General features: G+C 41.7%; 1 protein-coding gene across 1 annotated transcript in view; it reads left to right on the top strand.

Annotated features, from left to right (window-relative positions):
• Nucleotides 1–21,743, top strand: part of mcf2la (mcf.2 cell line derived transforming sequence-like a) — a 49,049-nt gene that overhangs the window by 2,697 nt on the left and 24,609 nt on the right. The window contains exons 2-4 of the mRNA XM_037696562.1: nt 15,487–15,570; nt 17,398–17,512; nt 20,669–20,759. Coding sequence (XP_037552490.1) covers nt 15,487–15,570; nt 17,398–17,512; nt 20,669–20,759 — 290 coding nt within the window. The remainder of the gene's footprint in view (nt 1–15,486; nt 15,571–17,397; nt 17,513–20,668; nt 20,760–21,743) is intronic.

The raw sequence follows: 21,743 nt of genomic DNA on the forward strand, positions 1-21,743 counted from the left end.
CACACTGCTAACAGAACCACTTTGCTAACACCACCACACTGCTAACAAAACCACTTTGCTAACACCACCACACTGCTAACAAAACCACTTTGCTAACAGGACCACACCGCTAACTGTACCATTCTGCTAACATGACCATGCTACTAACAGGGCCATGTTGCTAACAGAGCCACACTGCCAACAGGACAACGTTGCTAACAGGACCACAATGCTACCAGGACTGCATCGCTAACAGGACCATGATGCTAACAGGACCATGCTGCCAAAAGAACCTCACTGCTAACAGGACCACATTGCTAACAGGACTGCATCGCTAACAGGACCACATTGCTAACAGGATCATGCTGCCAAGAGAACCTCACTGCTAACAGGACCATGGTGCTAACAGATCCACACTGCTAACAGTACCACACTGCTAACAGAACTACATTGCTAACAGTACCACACTGCTAACAGGACCACATTGCTAACAGGACCATGATGCCAAGCGAACCTCACTGCTAGCAGAACCTCTGCTAACAGGACTATGCTGCTAACAGTAACAGTGTTTTATAACACCCTTATTTTGATTGTTTTGTATTCTACATGTTGTCTGTCTAAAACAGGTCTCTCTTGAAAATGTCTCCTCGTGACTCAGTGAGAGTATATATCTATAATGTCTTAAGTAATTATCATTACAATTTAGCATTGGATGCCATTTTGAATTTTTGATTAGCATTCAAACTTTGTTGAAGATTCTTCTTGGTTACTATTATACCAATTTTCATCTTTAAATGTCTAAAAATAGCTGGATAGCCCTCTCGAAAGTTAGCGGTTAGCTTGAATTTGTGATTAGCAGTCAGAATGCGTTGGGGATCACTCTCTACCACCATACCAAAGATAAGTTCAATATGTATAATATAAATGGTCAAGTTATAGCCCTTTTTAAGTTTTCTTTGGCAGCCATCTTGAATTTTTGATTAGCGTTCAGTTGGGAATTTGTTTGTCTGGAACAAAACTTATGGAAATGTGTGTTATCGCCGAGATGCCCAAAATCTTTTTAAAGTTCAAGAATCCTGTCATCACCAGCAGAGCCACATGAATGAATCGAGGAACTTCTCGTGTAATGTTAAAAACTAATCCGCTGTCGGTGTAATAACATCGTGGGCATTCAAAAATATCTAAGGACATAATTTCTAGAGCGGGATGTCACGGTGTAAAGATAAACGTAGAGTTAGTGGTATACGTAGTTATTTTTCTTGCAGATGTTGGTTTTCTGTTGGACAAGTGGAAACACAGCCTTGTTGGGATATTTGCTTACTGCCTGACTCCCTTTCGTTCCTCCTTTGTATGTCATTTTCATTTTTTTAAACCCTCCCCTCTTCATTCATGATCTTTGTTCTGGGCAGTGTAATAACTGGTAGCTTTAGCCAGAGGCAGCTATAAAAGAAAAGGCTGGTTTTCCTCTGAGCTGACCTATTACCATCTGTGTTTCTTTTTTTTTTTCCCACTGTAATGATAGAGAAAGAGGAAAAGAGGCGGACCTGTTTTTAAAACCACAGAATTGTAAGCATTTGCTTTGTAGTCCAATGAGCAGGGAGTTCCTGGAGCTATAAATTACCACGAGAGATCATAGATTTGCCTGCAGGGCAGGTAGAGTTTGAAAGGTGCCAAGGCTTGTGGCCTTTGGCGGAGAAGGTTCACAGAAAGTATCAGCCCTTTTACAAATGACTACTTAAAAATATAATTCAGAAAGGTTATGAGCAATTAACATTTAACTTGCTTTTTTGTTGTTGTTGTTTGTTTTTACCCCATGGCGTTTTAGGGCCATGACATTCCGTCACCAAGTCCAATGCCATGGTTCTCAACCAGAAACTGCTGGAATGTTCTTACTGGTTTGTGGTGGGGACTCTTTGCCTCAGGTGGGGGAGTTTAGGTGTCTGGCCTTGTCCTCAGTAATGAGGGCATTGCTTTGGTTGGTCGTGGTGAAGAAAGAATTGAGTTGAAAAGCAAAGCTCTGGATTTACTGGGCTGTCTGTTTTAATCCACGTTTTTGGTCATGAGGTTTAGGGTTAGGATTAGAAACAGTGACAGAATTCGTGCACAGTCCATCACTGCACCAGGTCCCCTGCACAAATCCTACCCCGCACCCAAGCCTCCAGCTACAGTATGTCCTCCTGCCACTGAGAGTTTTGAGTAGGGAGAGCATTATGTGGGCGATGGGCCCAGGATTCTTGTTAGGGTCTGGGTTAGGCTTGGCAGTCAGGGCTAGGTACAGGGTCAAATGTTGGGGTTATGGTTAGGGAATGAATTAAAGACAGTCAGAGGGCTAAGTTTAGAGCGAGGGGGGGTCCCAGGTTAAGTTTAGGGTTGGTGGTCAGGTATAGGGTTTGGTTTAGGGTCAGAGGTTAGGAGGTTAGGTTTAGGAAAAGAGATCTTGGGTAAGATCAAGGGTCGGGGGTTAGGTTTAGGAAAAGGGGTCTTGGGTTAGATTTAAGAAAAGGGGTATCTGGTTAGGTTAAAGGTCAAGGGTCAGGGGGTTAGGTTTAGGAAAATGGGTGTCGAGTTAGGTTTAGGAAAAGGGGTCTAACCCTTGTCCTCAGTAATGAGGGCTTTGCTTTGGTCGGTAGTGGTAAAGAAAGAGTTGAAAAGCAAAGCTCTGGATTTACTGGGCTGTCTATGTTTTAATCCTCATCTTTGGTCATGAGATTTAGGGTTAGGGTTAGGATAAGGGGTAAGGCCAGGCTGATTCTGGCAGATCCTGATCACCCACTCCATGGTGAGTTCAGGTTGCTTCATCTGGAAACGGGTATCAGTGGCCCAGATGTAGATTGAACAGACTGAAAAACCCATTCATCCCTTCTCAATGAACAATGATGATTTCTGTACGGTTATTTTAACGTCTCAATGTCTTGTCTAGTATGGATGTTTTGTGTACCTACTGACTATCAAACAAATGGCCCCGTGGGGATAATAAAGATTCTTGAACTTGAACTTTGGATCAGTACTGAAAGAACAAGGTTCCAGGTACATGCAAATGAGATAAGCTTCCTTCGGGCTCAGATTTAGTGACAGAGTGAGGAGCTCCATCATCTGGAAGGAGTTCAGAGTAGAGCTGCTGCTGCTCCTCATCAAAATGAGTCAGCTGAGGAGGTTCATCTTATCAGGATGCCTCCTGGATGCGTCTCTTTGTAGGTTTTCCAGTCACTTCTCTTTGGGAAGAGAGCCTGGCCAAGACCTAGAACTTATTGGAGGGCTTGTATATTGTTTCTGGCCTGGGAACACCTTGTTGTCCAAAAGGAGCAGGAGAGTGTCTCTGGGGAGAGGGAAGTCTGGGTTTCTCCTCCAAACCACGACTAAGCTATAGAAAATGGAGATGAACCGCAAAGAAATTTCAGGGATGGGAGTTATATTAAGGTGACAGCCATCTACTTTAGTCTTGACGAGCTGTTAACTCGGCCGTCCAGGCAGAGTGGATTGTAAAGTATCTGGTGGTGGTTTTGCATTTGCTTGCACTCAGTTATACGGAAACCTTTAGCCCAAGTGTGGTACTTTGGTTTTAACTCCTCAGTGTATTTTAGATTCACTTTATTTTTATTTTAAAGCCAGGCGGTAGTTGTTAAAGGAGTCTGTGGTTGGAAGTTAGAGTACAAACTCCACCACCAAGGCCACTGCATAAGCCTCACTCTGATCTGCCCTAAAAACTGGGTCCACCTTTGGACGTCACAGAGTCAAGTTGTCTATAAATAATTCAAGCTTGATTCAGGCTAATGAGACTGAACTGAAGGACAGAAAGTGCTCATTATCATATAGCACCTTGTTGATGGGCGTCTTCGTTCAAATAGCAACACTAGTGAACCATAAAACACTCATTTGTTGGTGAACTCCTCTTAATTACTGAAAAAGTACTTGTTTAAATGCAGGTCATTTAAAGTAATTGGCTGTCTCTGCAAATGGTCTAAAAACGGTTTGCCTCAGTTGCTGGAAACGTTTGTTGTGACGGCAGCGCAGACCGTAGACGGAGGAACAGTGGTGCGTTGTTTCACCAAGATCATGATGCCGTCATCTATTCAGTAAATCAGGGCTTGGAGCCAGGAACCGTCAAGCCTGAAGTCATTGTTTTCTCTTTCTTACCATAAGGAGAGAGCGTCACGCCGTGCGTCTTGGGCTTTTTAAAATTTGTATATATAATGCCAGTTCTGCAAAAAGTTGTAGAGTCGTGCTTTAATGTGAATAAAAACAGAAAGCATCGATTTATAAAACTTGTGAATCGTATTTTAGTCACAATCAAGCATGGTTAGCAAATCAAAAAATTATATTGAGAAAAAGTGACATTTATTTGGAGAGATACAGATTTTTTTTAATTGTATGGTACAAGCACATTTCAAAGAAGAAAGATGTTCCAGATCTATGTTTCCTCTGTGAAGCAGCTCCTGTTCTTTAAACCATCTGTAAACATTCAGGACCTGATGAGACCAGCTGTTGGTGGTTTGGGAGGGCCTGAGGAGACCAGTGTTTGGAGTTTGAGGACCTGAGGAGACCAGTTGTTGGTGCTTTTGGAGGACCTGAGGGGACCAGTTTTTGGAATTTTAGAGGACCCGAGGAGACCAGTTGTTGGAGGTTTTGGAGGACCTGAGGAGACCAGTTGTTGGAGGTTTTTGAGGACCTGATGAGACCAGTTGTTGGAGTTTTGGAGGACCTGGGGAGACCAGTTGTTGGAGTTTTGGAGGACCTGAGACCAGTTGTTGGAGTTTTGGAGGATTTGAGGAGACCAGTTGTTGGAGTTTTGGAGGACCTGAGGAGACCAGTTGTTGGAGCTTTTAGAAGACATGTCCTTTTTAGGACTGACGTAGTTGATGTTCCAGCTGTTCTACAATCCTGGATCTTCTCTGCTGGATGGAAGCAGATGTTGTTTTAAAGCCTGTAGATACTTTTCTGTATTGATGGTGTCTTTCAAGATCTTTGAGCTGCTCATGCCAGAGGCATTAATGCACCCCCATACCATCAGAGAGGCCAGCTTTAGAACTGTGAGCTGATAACAGGCCAGATGGTTCCTCTCCTCTTTAGTGCGGTGAATGTGGCATTTATGGTTTCCAAACAGAACCTCAGATTTTGACCGGTCTGACCTCAGAACTATTCTGGACTTCACCTCAGTCCATTTGAAACAAGCTCTGGTCCAGAACAGGTGGTAGCTGTTCTGGATGGTGTTCACATCTGGCTTCTTCTGATAGAGCAGCGTCTGTGGATGAACTGTGTTTACAGACGTGATCTGTGGAAGAGTTCCTGAGCCCAGAACAAAAATTGCGTTATGAATATGGGAAAAAATGTATATAAGTCGCAGGACTGACAAATCTATGCAAAACAAACTGTGACTTATACGCTGGAAAATACAGTAAGTATAAGAGCTATGTGTTGTCATCATTGTATGTCGATGACATTATTGTCTGTTCCCATACAGTGATGTCATTACTAGTTCTCTGCATTCAACCCATCACACCTGGATACACCCGGATGGAGCAGTGGGTGGCTATGTCTGCGCCTGGGGAGCAATTAGGGTATAGGTGTCTTGCTCAAGGACACCACAACATGTGGGCGTGGCGGGGAGTTGAACCGTGACTTTCTGGTCCCACGTCGGCTGCCCTACCTCTACACCATCTCGGCCCCATGTCTCAGTAATATTTCAGTGTATGCCTGGTTGCTGACATGTTTTCATCAATGATAATTCAAGTTTTCAGAGCGGGGATGGGCATGCTACTCACACACACGCACACACACACATTCTAGACCTCTGTTAACCCTGTGACCCAGTTGTTGTTTGGCCTGTGTGAGTGCATTTCAGCCTCTGTCCTGCTGCGACAGATGGAGCTCCGGTAAACCCCGACTATAATGCCAGATAATAGTGCTCGGATTCCCTCACACAAGAGACACACACACACATTTGCCTGCACACTAAACGACGGGTTGTTGCTCGCAAAACACACAGCTGTCCATGTCTCTGCTGCCATTTGATGCCTGCAGAGCAGCTTTTTGTCGCCTCCTTTCTCTTACATTGCGCCAAACGTCGGGGTAATTTCGGCGTCTCGTGCACCTCCATGTCCAGTCATGATTCGCTCGAAAGTCAGCCATCTCTCTGACTTCCTGCGGTGGTGAACTTTGACCGGCCGCCATCGCCACCGGCCATGAACAAGCAGGGACCAGCCGGCTGCCGTTTTTGAGCCGACAACATTTAGCAGCTAAAACCTGTAGGAACATGACTCCGGCACAAAAGAGGAGGCTCTAATGTCTGCCTGTTTTAAGACTTACTTCCTTCCACCGTTGAAAACTGACGTGGAAGTTTGTTTTGCTTCACAAACAGGATTTTCATTTGCAAAGAGGTGTTTGTTGAAAGGGAATGCAGGCGTGCACAGACATACAGTCCAGGTGGGATCTGAAGAAGAAAGTAATTACAACGCAGCGTGAGGTCATACAGATGTGCACACACTTCAGTTTCAGGCAGCAGCAGGTACACCTGCAATCGCACAAGGCAGAAAACCAAAACATACTGACGGATTTTACACATATAGTCTAGAGTATCGTCAGCAAACACAAAAGTTTGTGTATTTTTGTTTTAAAAACTGCATTTGGACATCTGTTGGAAGAGCTGTTTTAGGAGTTGCACTGTGGAGAAGAACAGAGGGAGGATTTTTTTTTTCTATTTCTCTTCTGAAGCCAGCCGCAGTGGCGGAGCCAGGGGGTTGTCATTGGTGGCCATGACCACCTCAAAAGCCGCCCCAGTCATTTGAACAAAACTATACTTTTAACCAATATATAAACTAGAACGATTAGTTTCCTCACACGGTTATGGTGGTCAATTTACATGTGGTGGTGGCCATCTTGGATTTTGATGTGGCCACCCCGTTCTTGACAGGAAGCTTTCGTACGCCTCGATGCAGCCAAACACCAAAACTAAAGTTGGTACGTCACTTATTTTTCAAATTATCATGCTCACGACTCTGATGGATGGAGGGCATTTCCAGTTCCCCCTCTTTGCTCTGTAACGGGAGGGGAACAACAAAAAGCGGTCCTAGAATTGACCCTTGAGGAACCCCGCATGTCAAATCCATGTGATCTGTACAATAATCACAAAATATTTCCGCTCGTCCAAACCGTTTTAGAGTACTGTAATACTGTAATACCCAAGTTTCCAGCCTGAGGTGTAAACGCTGCAGGAGGTGGATGTTTTGGAAGGTGTTTTGTTTCTCCTGACACCCCCCACCCCACCCCACTCCATCACCGCCACCGAGGATCCACATCCACAGTATCAGCTACCACCAGGCATTAAACATGTAGGCCTAGTCAAAGAAACCCTGCCCTCCACTTCTTCTTAATGAGACCGGAGCGCCTCTCCTCTTTCTCTTTTTTCCGACTGCCCCCCCCCCCCCCCCCCTCAAATCCAAGGTTGGTAATCTCTCCAACACTGCATTTAAATCTATCTTCTCACATTTCAACTGTATTTTGTTGTGATCCCGAGAGCGGAAGCGTCTACCTCCCAGGACATCAGACAGAATTGATCAGAGCCGAAGATAAAATGTTTTTTAGCTGCAATATGAAGATTGTTGGGCTAATCCCCCGAGCAAAAGGATGAATGAAGTGGGGTGGCGCAGCCTGGGGGGAAGGGGGACATTCTTTCTTTTAGTCCCCCCATAAACACTGCTGGTGTTTGGCAGCGTTGGCCCACTTCTTGTGTGTGTGTTGTGGGTAAAAGGGTTCCCTCGCAGCCGGCAGTTTAGTTTCATTCACTCAGTTTGAGCCGGAGCAGCCGTGAAAAGCTGCTCGACGCCTGAATGTCTGATAAATCCACTCCATTCAGTCCCGTAACGCACAAACCACCACCCCGCCGCTCGCGTCAGCCTCAAAAACAAAGTTTTCTGCTCTTTAACGCACTGATGGGTTTTTTTTTCTACCTATAAGTTTGAATTTATACAACATTTGTGTTTGCATAGAATATGTTTTTGTCCACTTTTTCTTCACAAAACAACCAAAAATATTCTTGTTATCCCCGAAAGTTGTCAAGAAAAGGTCAACAGAACACAGCAGAATATATATTTTAGTAAAATAATACGTTTATTTACACAAAAACTGGTATAAAATGGTTATTTATTTCGTAGTCTCTACATTTTGTTTACGTTGTTTTGTAGCGGGACGACTCCTTTTAAATGCGTAAAACATACCATAAATTAGAACGTTTTATTGATTTAAATAGTTTTTTTTTAACTGCGTGAATTATTTCTTAGAACAATAATCTCTTGATGATAATGATTTTTTTTAATGACAGTTTAGAACATTTTTATTTAATCTGGCGTGTCAAGTTTTTGCTTTTTACCCTCCTGCTTCCCTTGGGTCAAAACAATCCCTGAACTTAATACTCGTGGGTTGTTTTGACCCAATGCCAGCAGGAGGGTTAAGTAGAAAAACATTTATGTTGTATTGAACAGTATAATGTCCTTATGTAGCATTGTACCATTAAAAGCCACCTTCAAAATAAAATTAATAATAATAATAATCATGTGAAGCAGTGGAAAGCCCTGCTGTACTTGACCAGATTATTATTATTATTATTCCCCCAACCGGAGGGCATTTTCTCCACGTTCTGGAGCGCCGAGCATCATGAAACTTGGCGCACACGTAGAACTAGCGCCAAACGCTTTTTCCTCTTCAAATTTGAGTGTATCGGCAACTTGGACCTTGACAAGACTGTGCACAAAAGATAAAAACAGTTTTCCCAGAATCCTGACGGGGACCGTTTTGCCTTCAAACAAGATGCTGGGGGTGACCCCAATCCACTTCATCCAAATGATGTGAAGATTTACAGTAAAGCTTCGCTTCCAGTCCTGAACATGGCCATACGTTAACGTTAATTGTTTGTCTCTGGTGCCACCTAGTGGCAGTAAAAATACCTTAAAAAGTCTCCAACTCGCACCGTTCACTCCAGCAGCTTCTGATTTGTTGTGCATTGGCTTCAGAAGCATTTGTCATGGGTGGGCGGGAGGACACACTGGTGGTGGTGGGGGGGGTCTTCGCTCAGAAAATTTTGAATAAAGTGGATGTCATTTCTTTCATTCTGGTGTATTTTAATGGGTTATTAAACATCTACGTTTACCTACATAAGTAAACACTTGATTCAATAACTATTTTAGAGAGTAACCTGACCAACAGCTCTTCTTGTGTGAATAAAGCACACTCCGCTTCTCTCAAGCATCCCCCCCACCCCTGCGTCGAAAACTGCCAGAGCTAATATAGTGCTAAGATAGTGGTATGCAACAGAGTCGCATTAGAGAAGATGCTACCGAGGTAGTGCTTCATTTCTCTCACACATCCTAATCCTCCATCAATAACTGCCAGCACTAATGTGGCGCTAAGCTAGCGCGCAAAACAGAGGTGTCTCCCCCTCCTTCCTTTGTGAGCGCCCTGCCAAGGCAGATGACCTCGGGGAAACACTGCATGAGGTGTGGAGTTGTTGAAGGTAACCAGGAAAACCTGGAGTGGACTTTTAGTGGTTTGAGTATTCTCCTAACTGTCCTTAAATGACAGGTAGGTTGTTCTGGTGGGCCGCTTTGGATTTATATTCTATGCTTTAACTTCTCTCTTTGGTCCAACTGATTACTCTGTTTTTTGGTTTTAATTTTAAAAAAGTTGGCTTGATTTATCCCTTATTTGGTTTTGCGGAGAAACTTGATGAGTGAAAATGAGTATTATCGTTCTGCAAAAAGCAAAATTAGTCAAAGATAAAGATTTGACAAACCTAAATAAAACTGCATATTTATTAGAAGTGGAAAAAGTCACTTGGATTAATGGTAAAAGTGTTTAAAAATGATTAGTAATTTTTTTTTCTTTTAGTTATCTTTAAATATCATTCTTAGTGCTTCGTCAACATTATCCCTTAAATATTAAAACTGAGCCTTTTAAGTGTTCGCCTGTTGCAAGGTGGATGTGTACGGACCCTTGAGCAAGGCTCTTAACCACCACCATCTGACCCCCCGGTTCCCTAGATGGCCGCTCTCTGCTCCACACAGAGGCCTCAGTGGTCTGTGGTTGTGTCAGTAAGGACATCTGGCGTTAAAACAATCGCCACGTCTTCGTGCGAGTTAGTTCGCTGTGGCGACCTTTGAGGAAGGGAGCAGCCGAAAGAAGAAAACCAAACCAAAACTACTAATAAATTACTTGAAGGTCACAAACGAAGGTCAAAGTTAAAACGAGGGCTTTGCTTGTCAGGACCGTAAGTTCTGATCCGCTCACGAAAATTTAACGAAACGTCATTTGCTTGTGCGTCGTCGCTAAACGGAGTGTTGTGTTCACTTTTCATCACCCCAGCTTTAAATTCAAGGTCACAAATCAAGGTCAAAGGTTAGACGAGGCCTACCTCGCTCACTAATTGCTACATACATGTTGACGTCAACCTCTGATTGCTTCCCGAGGGTTCCGTTAAAATTTGCTCTGTGGTTCGGGGGATGTTTGCGTGCTCTTTTAGTCACGCTTAAACGTTATTTTGGCGCTTGTAGAACAGCGTCGGCATTTAACGGAGCGATCAGCTGGAGCCGACTGCTGAAGGTGCAGCAGATGAATGGATTAGCCCACGTCGTAATGTGCACGTCTGGCCATGACTCAGAGTTAGTCAGCTCTGTGATCTGACAGCTGCTGCAACTATCCAACAACACACACACGCACACTTTGTGCACGTGTCAACACATTTGCTCACACAGGCTGCCTCGTGTGGATCAGATATCACTAATGCCGAACATGAGGATCTTTTACAAGCTTTTCCTTCGGGCTCGTTTGACCGCACCACTTTATAAAACGTCTTTGTAAACAAACCTAAAAGCAAATCTGTTTTTGTTTGTTTGTTTCTCGGCCCATGACATAATCCAGATAAAGATTAATGGGGGATGCTTAATGAATCGGTTCTGGTGTGAAAGAAGTTGAGTGGAACTGTTTGGTGCGTAAATTCTTAGCGGCTAAATGTTCAGCTGAGCTGCCTCTAAACTCTTTGATTGTCCGCCATCGAAGTGGGAAGAGGGGGAGATGGAAAAACCGTCCGTCCGTGCATGTTGTGAGCGTAACTTGAAACGTAAGCGAGGCACCAACTTCCATTTAGCTGCATTAAGGGTCCCTAAGAAAAATAGACATAAAACAACTAGAAAGTTACTCAAGAAACTTTGACGGAGACGACCATTTTAAAATTTAGATTTGACAGTACTATGTGTTGGGGTTCGATCTCAGCTACCACCATACCAAATTTCAGCTCAACATGGCAAAAATAAACAAACAAGTTATAGGTTTTTTTTTTTCTTTAAAGCTGTGGTGGCCATCTTGGATTTTTTATTTGAATTCAGTAATTATCAGCCATTGCTCTCAGCTACCACCACACCGATTTTCAGCTAAATATCTAAAAAAAAATGGCTGATTTATAGTATTTTTCCTATTTAGCTCAGGCGGCCATCTTAGATTTTTGATTTGCAGTCATTGTCTATTAGAGATTGTTCTCAGCTACCAGTTCGCCAAATTTCAGCTTAATATCTTTTAAAATAGCAGAGTTATCATATTTTTCCCCTTTTAACTAAGGCGGCCATCTTTGATTTTTAAGTTGCATTAGGAGTGTATAACAGCTCGCTCTCGGCTACGACCGGACCAAATTTCAGCTCAATATCTCAAAGAATGACGGAGTTGTAGTCAATTTTGAGTTTTCAGAGGTAGCTGTGGCATCCATCTTGAACCAAAATGGCTCCACATGACCTTACTGTGGCAGTTAGAGGCTGTTAAAGAGTCCTGTCTGTGTTTTTCAATGGAAAAATGGTGTCTGTGTTTGCAAATTATATCACCATGGTAACTCAAAATGCCAATAAAAGTAATGGCACACATGATGGTGCCGAGCCAGTCGTTTTGATATAACATTTGTATGGGGGGGACATGTTACGGGTTAGGCCGCATTAAAGTTGATAGAAGAGTACGACCCTTTTCAGGTGGATAATAATAGGTGGCTGTCTTTCTAGGCAGACCCCAATAAAAATTTGTTGCTTAAAATTACAGTTTCCTCAAATGGTTGGGGTGGCTAAAGGTAATTCTGTGGCGGCCAAGGCCACCATTGGCCACCCTCTGACTCCGCCAGTGCTACTCCTATCTACTAGTGGTGTATAAAATTGCTCCCATTGTAATGTTATAAAATATTGTCGAGCCACTGATCTAACATTGTAACATAATCTAAGAGTTCTAATCTAATGATTTATTGGCATTTACTCCAAATCTGTTGTAATCCAACTTGCTTGTTGGGTTTAACATCGGCGTGTTTACCCAAAACCTCTCGTAAACAGCTGCTCACATTCCCCCCTCCATCCTCGACTCGGAGCAGATGTGCATCCCACATCAGATTTACGGTGCGTCGTCTGAGTCACCGTCTAGCCGACTGTGTGCTGACACAACGTATGTGGGATTACGGAAGGTCTAAACTCCTAATCCGACAGGTTTCTTCATCACGAGGAGCTCCAGAGATGCTGATTCTTCAGCATTTAAGTTTTGAAGGTGAAATAAAGAAATACGGTGGATCTTTTCCTTCGGAAGAGCTGCAAAATTGGGTCATCGCCTGAAATGTTTCGCTCTTGTAGACAATTAGGTAGAATGGCTGATAGGTCGGCTGATTATTTCCTTTTTTAAAATAATCTACACACATCCACACAGGCATGTCTGTGGAGAATCGTGTCATGAGCTGGGTGCTTTTTTTTGGCACAACACCCGCGCCAAAAGAGGCTAATTGGAATATTATTCTATCCTTTTAGACGAACATGTCATATCTATCAAGAAAAATGTTTTGACTTTAATATTGAAAACTCTTAACTGCTGCTTCAAACGTCATCACTGACAACATAAAATGGCAACCGTAGATCATTTTATTTGAAAAATACATGCATACAGTTGCCTGTCCATCCATCTTGTGAGCTGGATAACTTGAAAAATAAGCAACTTCTATTTTGGTGTGTGGCTGCATCTAGGTGTAAGAAAGGTCACCATTGAATATTGCGTTGTCACGTCAAAATCCAAGATGGCTGCCATCATATATATACTGTATTTTTCAGCCTATAAGTCACGTTTTTTTGCATAATTTGCATTCCCTGCGACTTATAGGCCGCAGCGACGTATTTATGGTTCTATTTCGTATAGGCTTCACCCTTTAAGGCTGTCGCTTGTGGGGTTTATCCCGTCACGCAAAGCGTCGCACTGAAAAATTTAGGCCACGCCCACCTGTCGTGTAGGCCCTACCCGGTCCGTATAAATTACGTTGAGAGCGGGTAATCGGCTCCCATTTTTCTTCAGCAAGCAACTAGCTCTGATCTTCCAACAACATGATGTCCAGCACCAACACCATCTGCTTGTACCCGTCCTGCAAGACCGGCTACATGCTGAGCTTCGACCGGCACGACACCTGCGAAGGATGCCTAGGTCCCCGCCACGCCGACCTTGCCTCCTCCTGCCGCCTCTGTGATCTCCTCCCCCCTGAGGAGAGGCAGAGGCGAGCAGCCTTGTTTAAGGCTAACATGGAGGAGTGCCTCTCCGTGGCGGGGGACTGCTCGTTGGACGATGCCATTGATTTTTTTTTACGCCGGGTCTCGGAACGAATCGGATGGTTCCTCCGGGACAGGCGACGTCAGCAGCAGCCCCACTGCTCATTCCCTCCCGGAGAGCGTAGTGTTGGAACGGGAGGGGCCGAGCGGATGCTCACCCCTCCCGGGCCTTTCCGCATCAGCGACCACACCACTGAGAATCTTCACCAGCTATTAATGACACAATCAGCTTGCCATAGTCTGCCACCTTCATTCTGCTCGCTGCTTGAAGCAACTGTCAAATCAGCTTCATTTCGCAGCACCGCTCCTGCGAAATGCAGCTGATTTGACCATCAAAGTGTATTTATTAAGGAAAAGCTCCACTGAGACACACCTTTGCTGTAATTTCGAGCAAACATATAATTGTTTTTAAGTGTTAATCTTGTTAAATTCTTGCTAAAGTCCTCCCGTGCACGCTCCCCTGGCCGCCATTTGGCAGCCAATCGATTTTTGGCACAACACTGACCCACATTTCTGAGTTGTCAGCGGTGACGCATAATAGATGCAACGTATATGGCGAAGAGACATATTTATGGATTTTTCCACTTTATTAGACAAATTTGGACTGATGAGATTTATAGGGCGGTGCGACAAGTTCGGCAGAAAATATGGTATATAAAGTGTGTGTTTAAACAGGACACCCCAATCATTTGAGGAAACTATGCTTTCTAGTTGTTATATGGCTAAAACGTACATTTTCCTCAAATGACTGGGGTGTCCTTTGTGGCTTAATCTATGGGGGCCAAGTCCCATTACTCCTCCTCCCCCACTGGTCCAACATTGCGCCTCACCAGGATCCGTCACTCTACACTGTCTCAGACAAGCAACAAAAGACCCCCCACTCTTCTTCTACACACTGTAACTCCTACATTCAGGTTTACTTCATTCTCTGTTCAATTCCAGTCCAGAAAAACACTCATCCCCAAAACTACAAACGCTCACTGTTCAAACCCGTCAGTGACAGGAGACAACACTTGTGCTTTTGACAAACTAGATCTCTTTATTGTCAGGTAAAGTTGTGGCTTTATTCAACTTCAACTTTTAATATTTACAACCAATCCCTCTGTGCACTTTTTCCATGTCCATGCATGTTGTCAGCTGGATAACTTGAATAATTAGTGAGATACCAACGTCCATCTTAGTGTGTGGCTACATCAAGGTGAAAGAAAGATTAATTTTGTAAATTAGATTGCCACGTCAAAATCCAAGATGGCTACCATGTTATTATGTCCATCTTGAAAACTAAATAACATAAAATAAGCAGCATGCCTACTTTCATTTTGGTGTGTGGTTGAAAGGTTGCCAAGTCTAACCAAGCTGGCTGCCACCAAATATGTATGTAAATTGGGCACCCCAAAGACCACCCCAATCATGTAAGCAAACTATTATTTGTAGTTTTTATGTTGCCTAAAAGTATACTTTATTCAAATGATCAGGGTAATGCTTGAGGTGGCCAAAGATTAATCTGTGGGGGTCAAGGCCACCATTGATCACCCCATGTCTTGTCTGTGCCCTTGCACATAGTGGTGGATAAAATAGCTCCCTCTACTCGGCAGGATTCGTCATCTATCTCTTTTCTTCTACATACATCTCCTACCCACTTGAATATCTTGCACCAAAAACATTAAGGTTTACTTCATTCTCTGTTCAGTTCTAGTCCAGAAAAACACTCCTCTCTAAAACTACAAACATTCACTCTTCAGTCCCCTCAGAGATGGCTGGACATTAGCGTACCACTTGTACACTTGTTATTTCTTCATATTTCCCCACTTCCTGAGCATCGTCAATCTCCAGATAAAAGTTAAATAAGTTAAACATTTTTTTCTGGTGGAGTAGAGACTTTTAAATAACCGTATCTGTCATTGTTTGTTCTGTCTAGATGACATCGTGCAGAAGGAGGACGGTCCGCTGTGTGCAGCTGAAATTGGCTCTGAACTCCAGAAACAGTTTGCCATCCTCCCAGGTGGGTTTGATCTGTCTCCCTCAAGATGAAGTTGGACAACAAACGGACTGAACGGCTAAGAATTGAGCCAAGAAGTGTTCAAACTGAAATGTATGACATATAATCAGCAAATCTTGTGTTTGTAGCCTCTACCAGACATCAGGACTGATCTGCTGAAAGCTTTGGATTTTAAAAACTGTCCATGAATTAAAATAAAAAACACAGATTTGTCTTCCTCTTTCTAATAATAGCTCCACTTTTAAGTGACTTAAAAGGCGCCGCTCGAAAGCTTCAAGACTTTTGGGAAAGCTTCTAGACTTTTAGAAAATATTCTAGACCTTTGGGGAATTTTCTAGTTTTGGAAAAGCTTGTAGACTTTTGGAAAAGCTTCTAGACTTTTGGGAAAGTTTCTAGACTTTTAGAAAAGCTTCTAGACCTTTGGGAAAGTTCTTAAATGTTTTGGAAAAGCTTCTAGACCTTTGGGAAAGTTTCTAGACTTTTAGAAAAGCTTCTAGACTTTAGAAAAATTTCCAGACCTTTGGGAAAGTTTCTAGACTTTTGGAAAAGCTTCGAGACTTTTGGGAAATTTTCTAGACTTTTGGGAAAGTTTCTAGACTTTTAGAAAAGCTTCTAGACCTTTGGGAAAGTTTCTAGACTTTTGGAAAATCTATACTTTTGGAAAAGCTTCTAGACTTTTTGGAAAGCTTCATCTTTATTTGCCTTTTTATACATCTGTCTTAAGATGGACGTATTGTGGTACAGTTTGTTCGTCCATAAGAAAAGCTTCTAGACTTGAAAAGCTTATAGACTTTTGAAAACACTTCCAGACTTTTGGGAAATCTTCTAGACTTTTGGGAAAGCTTCTAGACTTTTGGAAAATCTTCTAGACTTTTTGGAAAAGCTTCTAGACTTTTTGGAAAAGCTTCATCTTTATTTGCCTTTTTATACATCTGTCTAAAGACGGACGTATTGTGGTACAGTTTGTTCGTCCGTAAACTTTCTCTTGTCACGCCCATGACTTCTTATCCGCTCAAGATAATTTAACAAATCTTTACACACAAATGATAATCACCCCAGCTCTAAGGTCAAGGTTATAAATTAATGTCAAACGTTATACAAAGTATTTGCTTTTCCAGACCATTGCTATAGATAATTGTATATTAGTTTGTCATCGGCGTATAATGTTATGCGGTACTTTTGTTTAGAAATGGCTTCATCCTAACATTACAGCTGCATGGGTTTAAATCATGTTTGTTAATGATATTGTAGGTGATTTATCATGGCATTAACCTTAAAAGCTGGTTGCAGAAAATTAACAACAACAAAAAAATCAAAACTGTTAAACATGGCTGCATTGTTGTTGCATTTTATAAAAGTAAGTCACAAAAACATTTTGACCAACTTGTTTAAAAACAAGTAGCTTGTAGTAAAATAGATATTTTCCTACCCCTTTCTCAGGTATCCATTGACACAATAAAAGTTTAATTCTACTTATAATTAAACCTTCTTACTTTATAAAAATTGGTTTCTTATTTAGAGCAGAATTGAACATTAATATCTTATTTAACGCCCTAATGTTTCAACAAATCTTTAAATACAATCATCACCCTTCCACCATGTAACAGCTCAAAATGAGGTTTTTAAATCTTTTATTTATATATATATATATATATATATTGATATATATACATGTATATTATATATATTTTTGCATTGTTTGTACATTGTCGTCTACGTATACATGCTGCTTCTCAGACAAAGTTGGTGATTCTTGTTAGGTTAACGGGTTAAGAATCCCGGCCTCAGCAGTTTGATCATACCTCTGACTCGTCCTCCTGAACTCTGCAGGCGGCCGCGGGATGAACGGCAACCCCGTCGTCGTCCTCCCAGAGTTCCCAGCTTTCGGCGAGCTAGGGGAGGAGGAGGTACAGGATGTGCTCCGCTACCTGACGAGCATCCCCAGGTGAGCGACCCGCCCGCTTTGGCTTAGTCTGGGCTGTAATACCATGCGCTGCCAATAGATGCCGGCATTAGACTAAAAGCCCGGCCCAAGAAAGGAACTAAAAGGTTAAAATGTAGAGATTGGAAGGGAACATAAAGCTTAAATAAAAAGCTGAAATGTTTTTTTAGACATTAGGAAAATTTACAAGGATTTTTTTTCCAACATAAATTTCTGCAAATGAATGTTTTAAAAAAAAAATCATGATTCCTTTCTACCTCCCAATCTTAAATTTCTTTGAATTTTCCCATTTTTCTCAGCACTACACTGTATTTGTGTTACAACACATTCGTCAGTGCACAATTAAAGGGAGGAGCACGCATCTGCTCATCAACCTGCGCGTGTTTTAGACGCTGTCAGCATCCTTTTTGTGTCTGTTCCTACACCTCCTCTCGCCTTTTGAGTCCCCTCCCTCCGTGTCACCGTCTTGCACCACGATGCCAATGGGCTGGTTTTTGAGCTCCGGTTGGCTGAGGGGGAGCAACAAGCCGCGAGGCTCGGCTGCGATTGGCTGAGGTGGGGTGGCAGGAGGCTGGTGGAGGAGCAGAGGAGAGGAGGAGAAAAGGAGGAGGGAGATGCTGTGCAAGGATGGGAACGGTCATCCCTCTCCGAGCCGACAACTCAGAATAAACCGGATTTATAGAAGACTGGGTGCTAACAATGGATTATTGAAGGCTTTTATTCTGGAATACCAAGATTTCCCTTCATTCTTCTTTTTTCTGGTTTGGATATTTTTGTCAGTAAAGATGGACTGAGGCAGCCTTTATCGGTACATCATGTTAATATCTGTGTGATGACACCCTGATAGTTCGGATCATCACTGTTTGCATGCTGGTGTTGCAATGTGTGTGTTCTTGTGTGTTTTGCTTGAATGTCCAAACTCATAATTCGTGTGTCAAAATGTTGAGATGTATGTCATCTTGTTCTAAAGGACCTTTGCTAAAATGCTGCATTCACACACACATACATACATTCACACACACACAAACATTAGCTTAATGAGGCGACTACATATGGCTCTGCCTGTGGATTGGACACAAACACACACACATGTATTAATGCACTGCCAAGGTTGCCATGGTAATCAGAAGGGTCTCATAATCATCGGCGATGATAGATGACAGCTGCGTTCACACAGTTTGGACCTTTTCTAGCTGCTGGGTTTCTTAATAGGTCCAGTTTTTAAGGCCAGTAAAAGATCCTGACAATAACTAATGTGAGTTAATAAAATAAAATAAAAAGTAATTACATTTTTGAAGAAGTAAAGTGTAATTGTGTCCCAGCTGGTGAGCTAACGGCTACTCGGAGCCTAAAGTGGATTGATGCTGTTAGTTTAAAAAAATCATATCAGTTTATGCTAATTTACAAACATTTACACTGCTGTCAACTTCAGCTGCTATTAATTGCATAATGCTACGGGTATTAGCAAGTTCAAGTAGCTGCTCCTAGCAGTTAGCTGTAGCATTTCTGGTGCATACTGGAGCACTTTAAGCAGGAACATAATCTATTTAAAATTAATTAATTAAAAAAAAAAAAAAAAAAAAAAAATATATATATATATATATATATATATATATATATAATTTTTTTAAATCATAAGCCAATATTTACACAATATTCTGTGGTTATTAGCAAGTGCGTATATTGTTAGCAGTAGCTAGCTGTAGCATTTCAGCCTAAAGCTCTTCCAGTAGGAATATAATATATAAATAATATATATATATAATATATATATAAACAACTTAAATATGTAATATTATAAATATGTAATATATTAATTAACAAGTTTTGACATTGGATTGTGGTAAGTATCAAGCACATTTGTTGTTAGCAGCAGCTAGCTGTAGCATTTGTGGTGCATCCGGGAGCACTTTAAGCAGGAATACAATCTATTATAATAAATAAAAGAATAAAACATAATGTTAAAGATTTTATGAGTCATATTAATGAACAAATATTTCCATAGAATGCTATAGTTAATAGCTGTGCAAATGTTGTTAATAGTCGTTAGCTGTAGGATGTCCACCAGAAGCATTTTCAATAGGACTATAACTTGTGTTAAATAATAAATTAAATAAGTTTTATATATTTCAAACCATTTAAAACGTAATATATTGTTAAAAATCATTTGCATAGAGTTCAATGATTATTAGCAAGCGCAAATGGCGCTAGCTAGCTGTAGCATGTCTTGTGCATCCTAGATCACTTTAATCAAAAATATAATCTTTAAATAATAATATATACACAGTTATATATAAATATATTATACATGGTATAAAAATGACAGTCTATTATCTTGCAAATATTTACAAAGAAGCCTGTTATTAGCATGCCCTAACGGTTTTGGCAGTAGTTAGCTGTAGCCTTTCATTCTGAAACACTTCTAGTAGGAATATAATATATAAATGAACAAATAAATAAATTGCATATAATTAAAAATGTAAAATATGTATTATGCTAATTAACAGCTACTTTCGTGGACTTCTAAGACTATTTGCAAGTGTGTATAGTGTTAACCATAGCTAACTGTAGCATTTCTGGTGCAGCCTGGGTGCACTTCTGGAAGGAATTCATATAATTTCTGCCGGAATATCGAATAAAGTGAAAGTGAGATTTATGTAAAGAATAAAAAATATATATGGTTTGGAGGAACTGCTATGACATTTTTTTAAGGCTGCAGCAATCCACTTTGGTTTTGGCCCAGCTGTAACAACCATTAGCTTTTCACCAAAAGAGCCATCAACAACAGGTAAGATACTGCCTGTTCATGATGTCTTCACAGAACCCCACTTTATAACACTCTGACTTACTCGTTTAATGTGTTATTTAAAAAATAAAATGCTTAATAATTACGCAAAACCTCATTTGGTTGTACTGAACAAAGACAATCTTAAAATTACCCAACAGCATCAATTTAATGGCCACATTAAAAGATAGAATATCATTTTATAGGTCTGTTATGCAATCTGCTGCACCCACACACAGAGACATGCAGGATGGAGAACATGGTTTGAGCTGCTGTGCAGACTTGCACCACCCCAACAGATCGCACCTTCTTATCTCACGGACACAGAAATGCAGCTTTTTGTGGCGATAACGCTGCGTGTTTTTCTCCCGCAGCGCCGCAGCATCAGGACTGGGTTTCATCCTGATCGTCGACAGACGGCTGGACCGATGGGCCGCCGTCAGAGCCACCCTGCTTCGCATCGCAGTAAGATCTTGTCCCGTTGCCATGTCCGTGTACGGTCGGAGGAGAAAGTGTTGAGCAAGTGGAACGACATGCCTCTCGGCACCACAAATGAGTGTTTTGAAGCGCAGCTATTAGTCTGCATGAGTTGTTCGAACACAGATCTGTGCGTGTCAGCTCTCTGTGGGTATAATTTGGTGTGTCATCGCTGAGGATAATAAATGTTTTCGTGTTTATTGTTCTTATTCCTGAGCTGCATGTTGAAAGGCCGTGCATGGAGAGTTGGGATGTCAGAGGGGAGTTAAAAATAGAGTTATACGCTGGAGTGGGAGGTGGAAAATCCTGTAACGGTTTTGAACCGTCGTCTTTTGTTTGACGAGTTAGCCTACTTTGTTCACAAGAAAGAAAAGAGCTTGAAAGGCTTCATTTGATAAACAATGACTTCAATTATCAAAACGAGACCGTAAAAATACTGTGGGCTGTTTAGTTTTTATAACTTGTTTTTAGGGGTGCACCGATAAATCGGCCCCGATTTCCTTAATTTTCGGAAATCGGACGAAACTTGCATGACAAACCGATTTTACCTTTTTTTTTTGTTTGTTTTAACAATTGTCTGAACTTCCTTTATATGTCAGAGCGCTACCTCATGGCCAGTTAAAACAAGTTTGTTTTGTTTCTAGGCTATTGTTCAAGGGCATGTTTTTCAAAAAAATAAGATTGGAAAATTGAAAGTCCATAGCGACTACATGAACTGCCAGTTTATTTACGCCGCAATGCATTTTGGGTAAAAGATATAAGTTACTCCAGTTCAGCTTAAATGTTAATTTTGGACGTTATCTGACTTTCAGCCCTTTAAATTGAACCAAAGTGTGTTGAAATGACTCTCACGTTAGCTCCTGAGCTAAAATATGTGTTGTTAGCTTTGAAGCTAATCGTGTTAGCTCTAGGGCTAATATAGTTGACATTAGCTCTGGAGCTAATAGCGTTAGCTCCAGAGCTAATATATAT

The sequence above is a fragment of the Nematolebias whitei genome, chromosome 23, assembly GCF_014905685.2.
Source record: "Nematolebias whitei isolate Nwh7 chromosome 23, NemWhi1, whole genome shotgun sequence".
In the NCBI taxonomy this organism is placed as follows: Eukaryota; Metazoa; Chordata; class Actinopteri; order Cyprinodontiformes; family Rivulidae; genus Nematolebias; species Nematolebias whitei.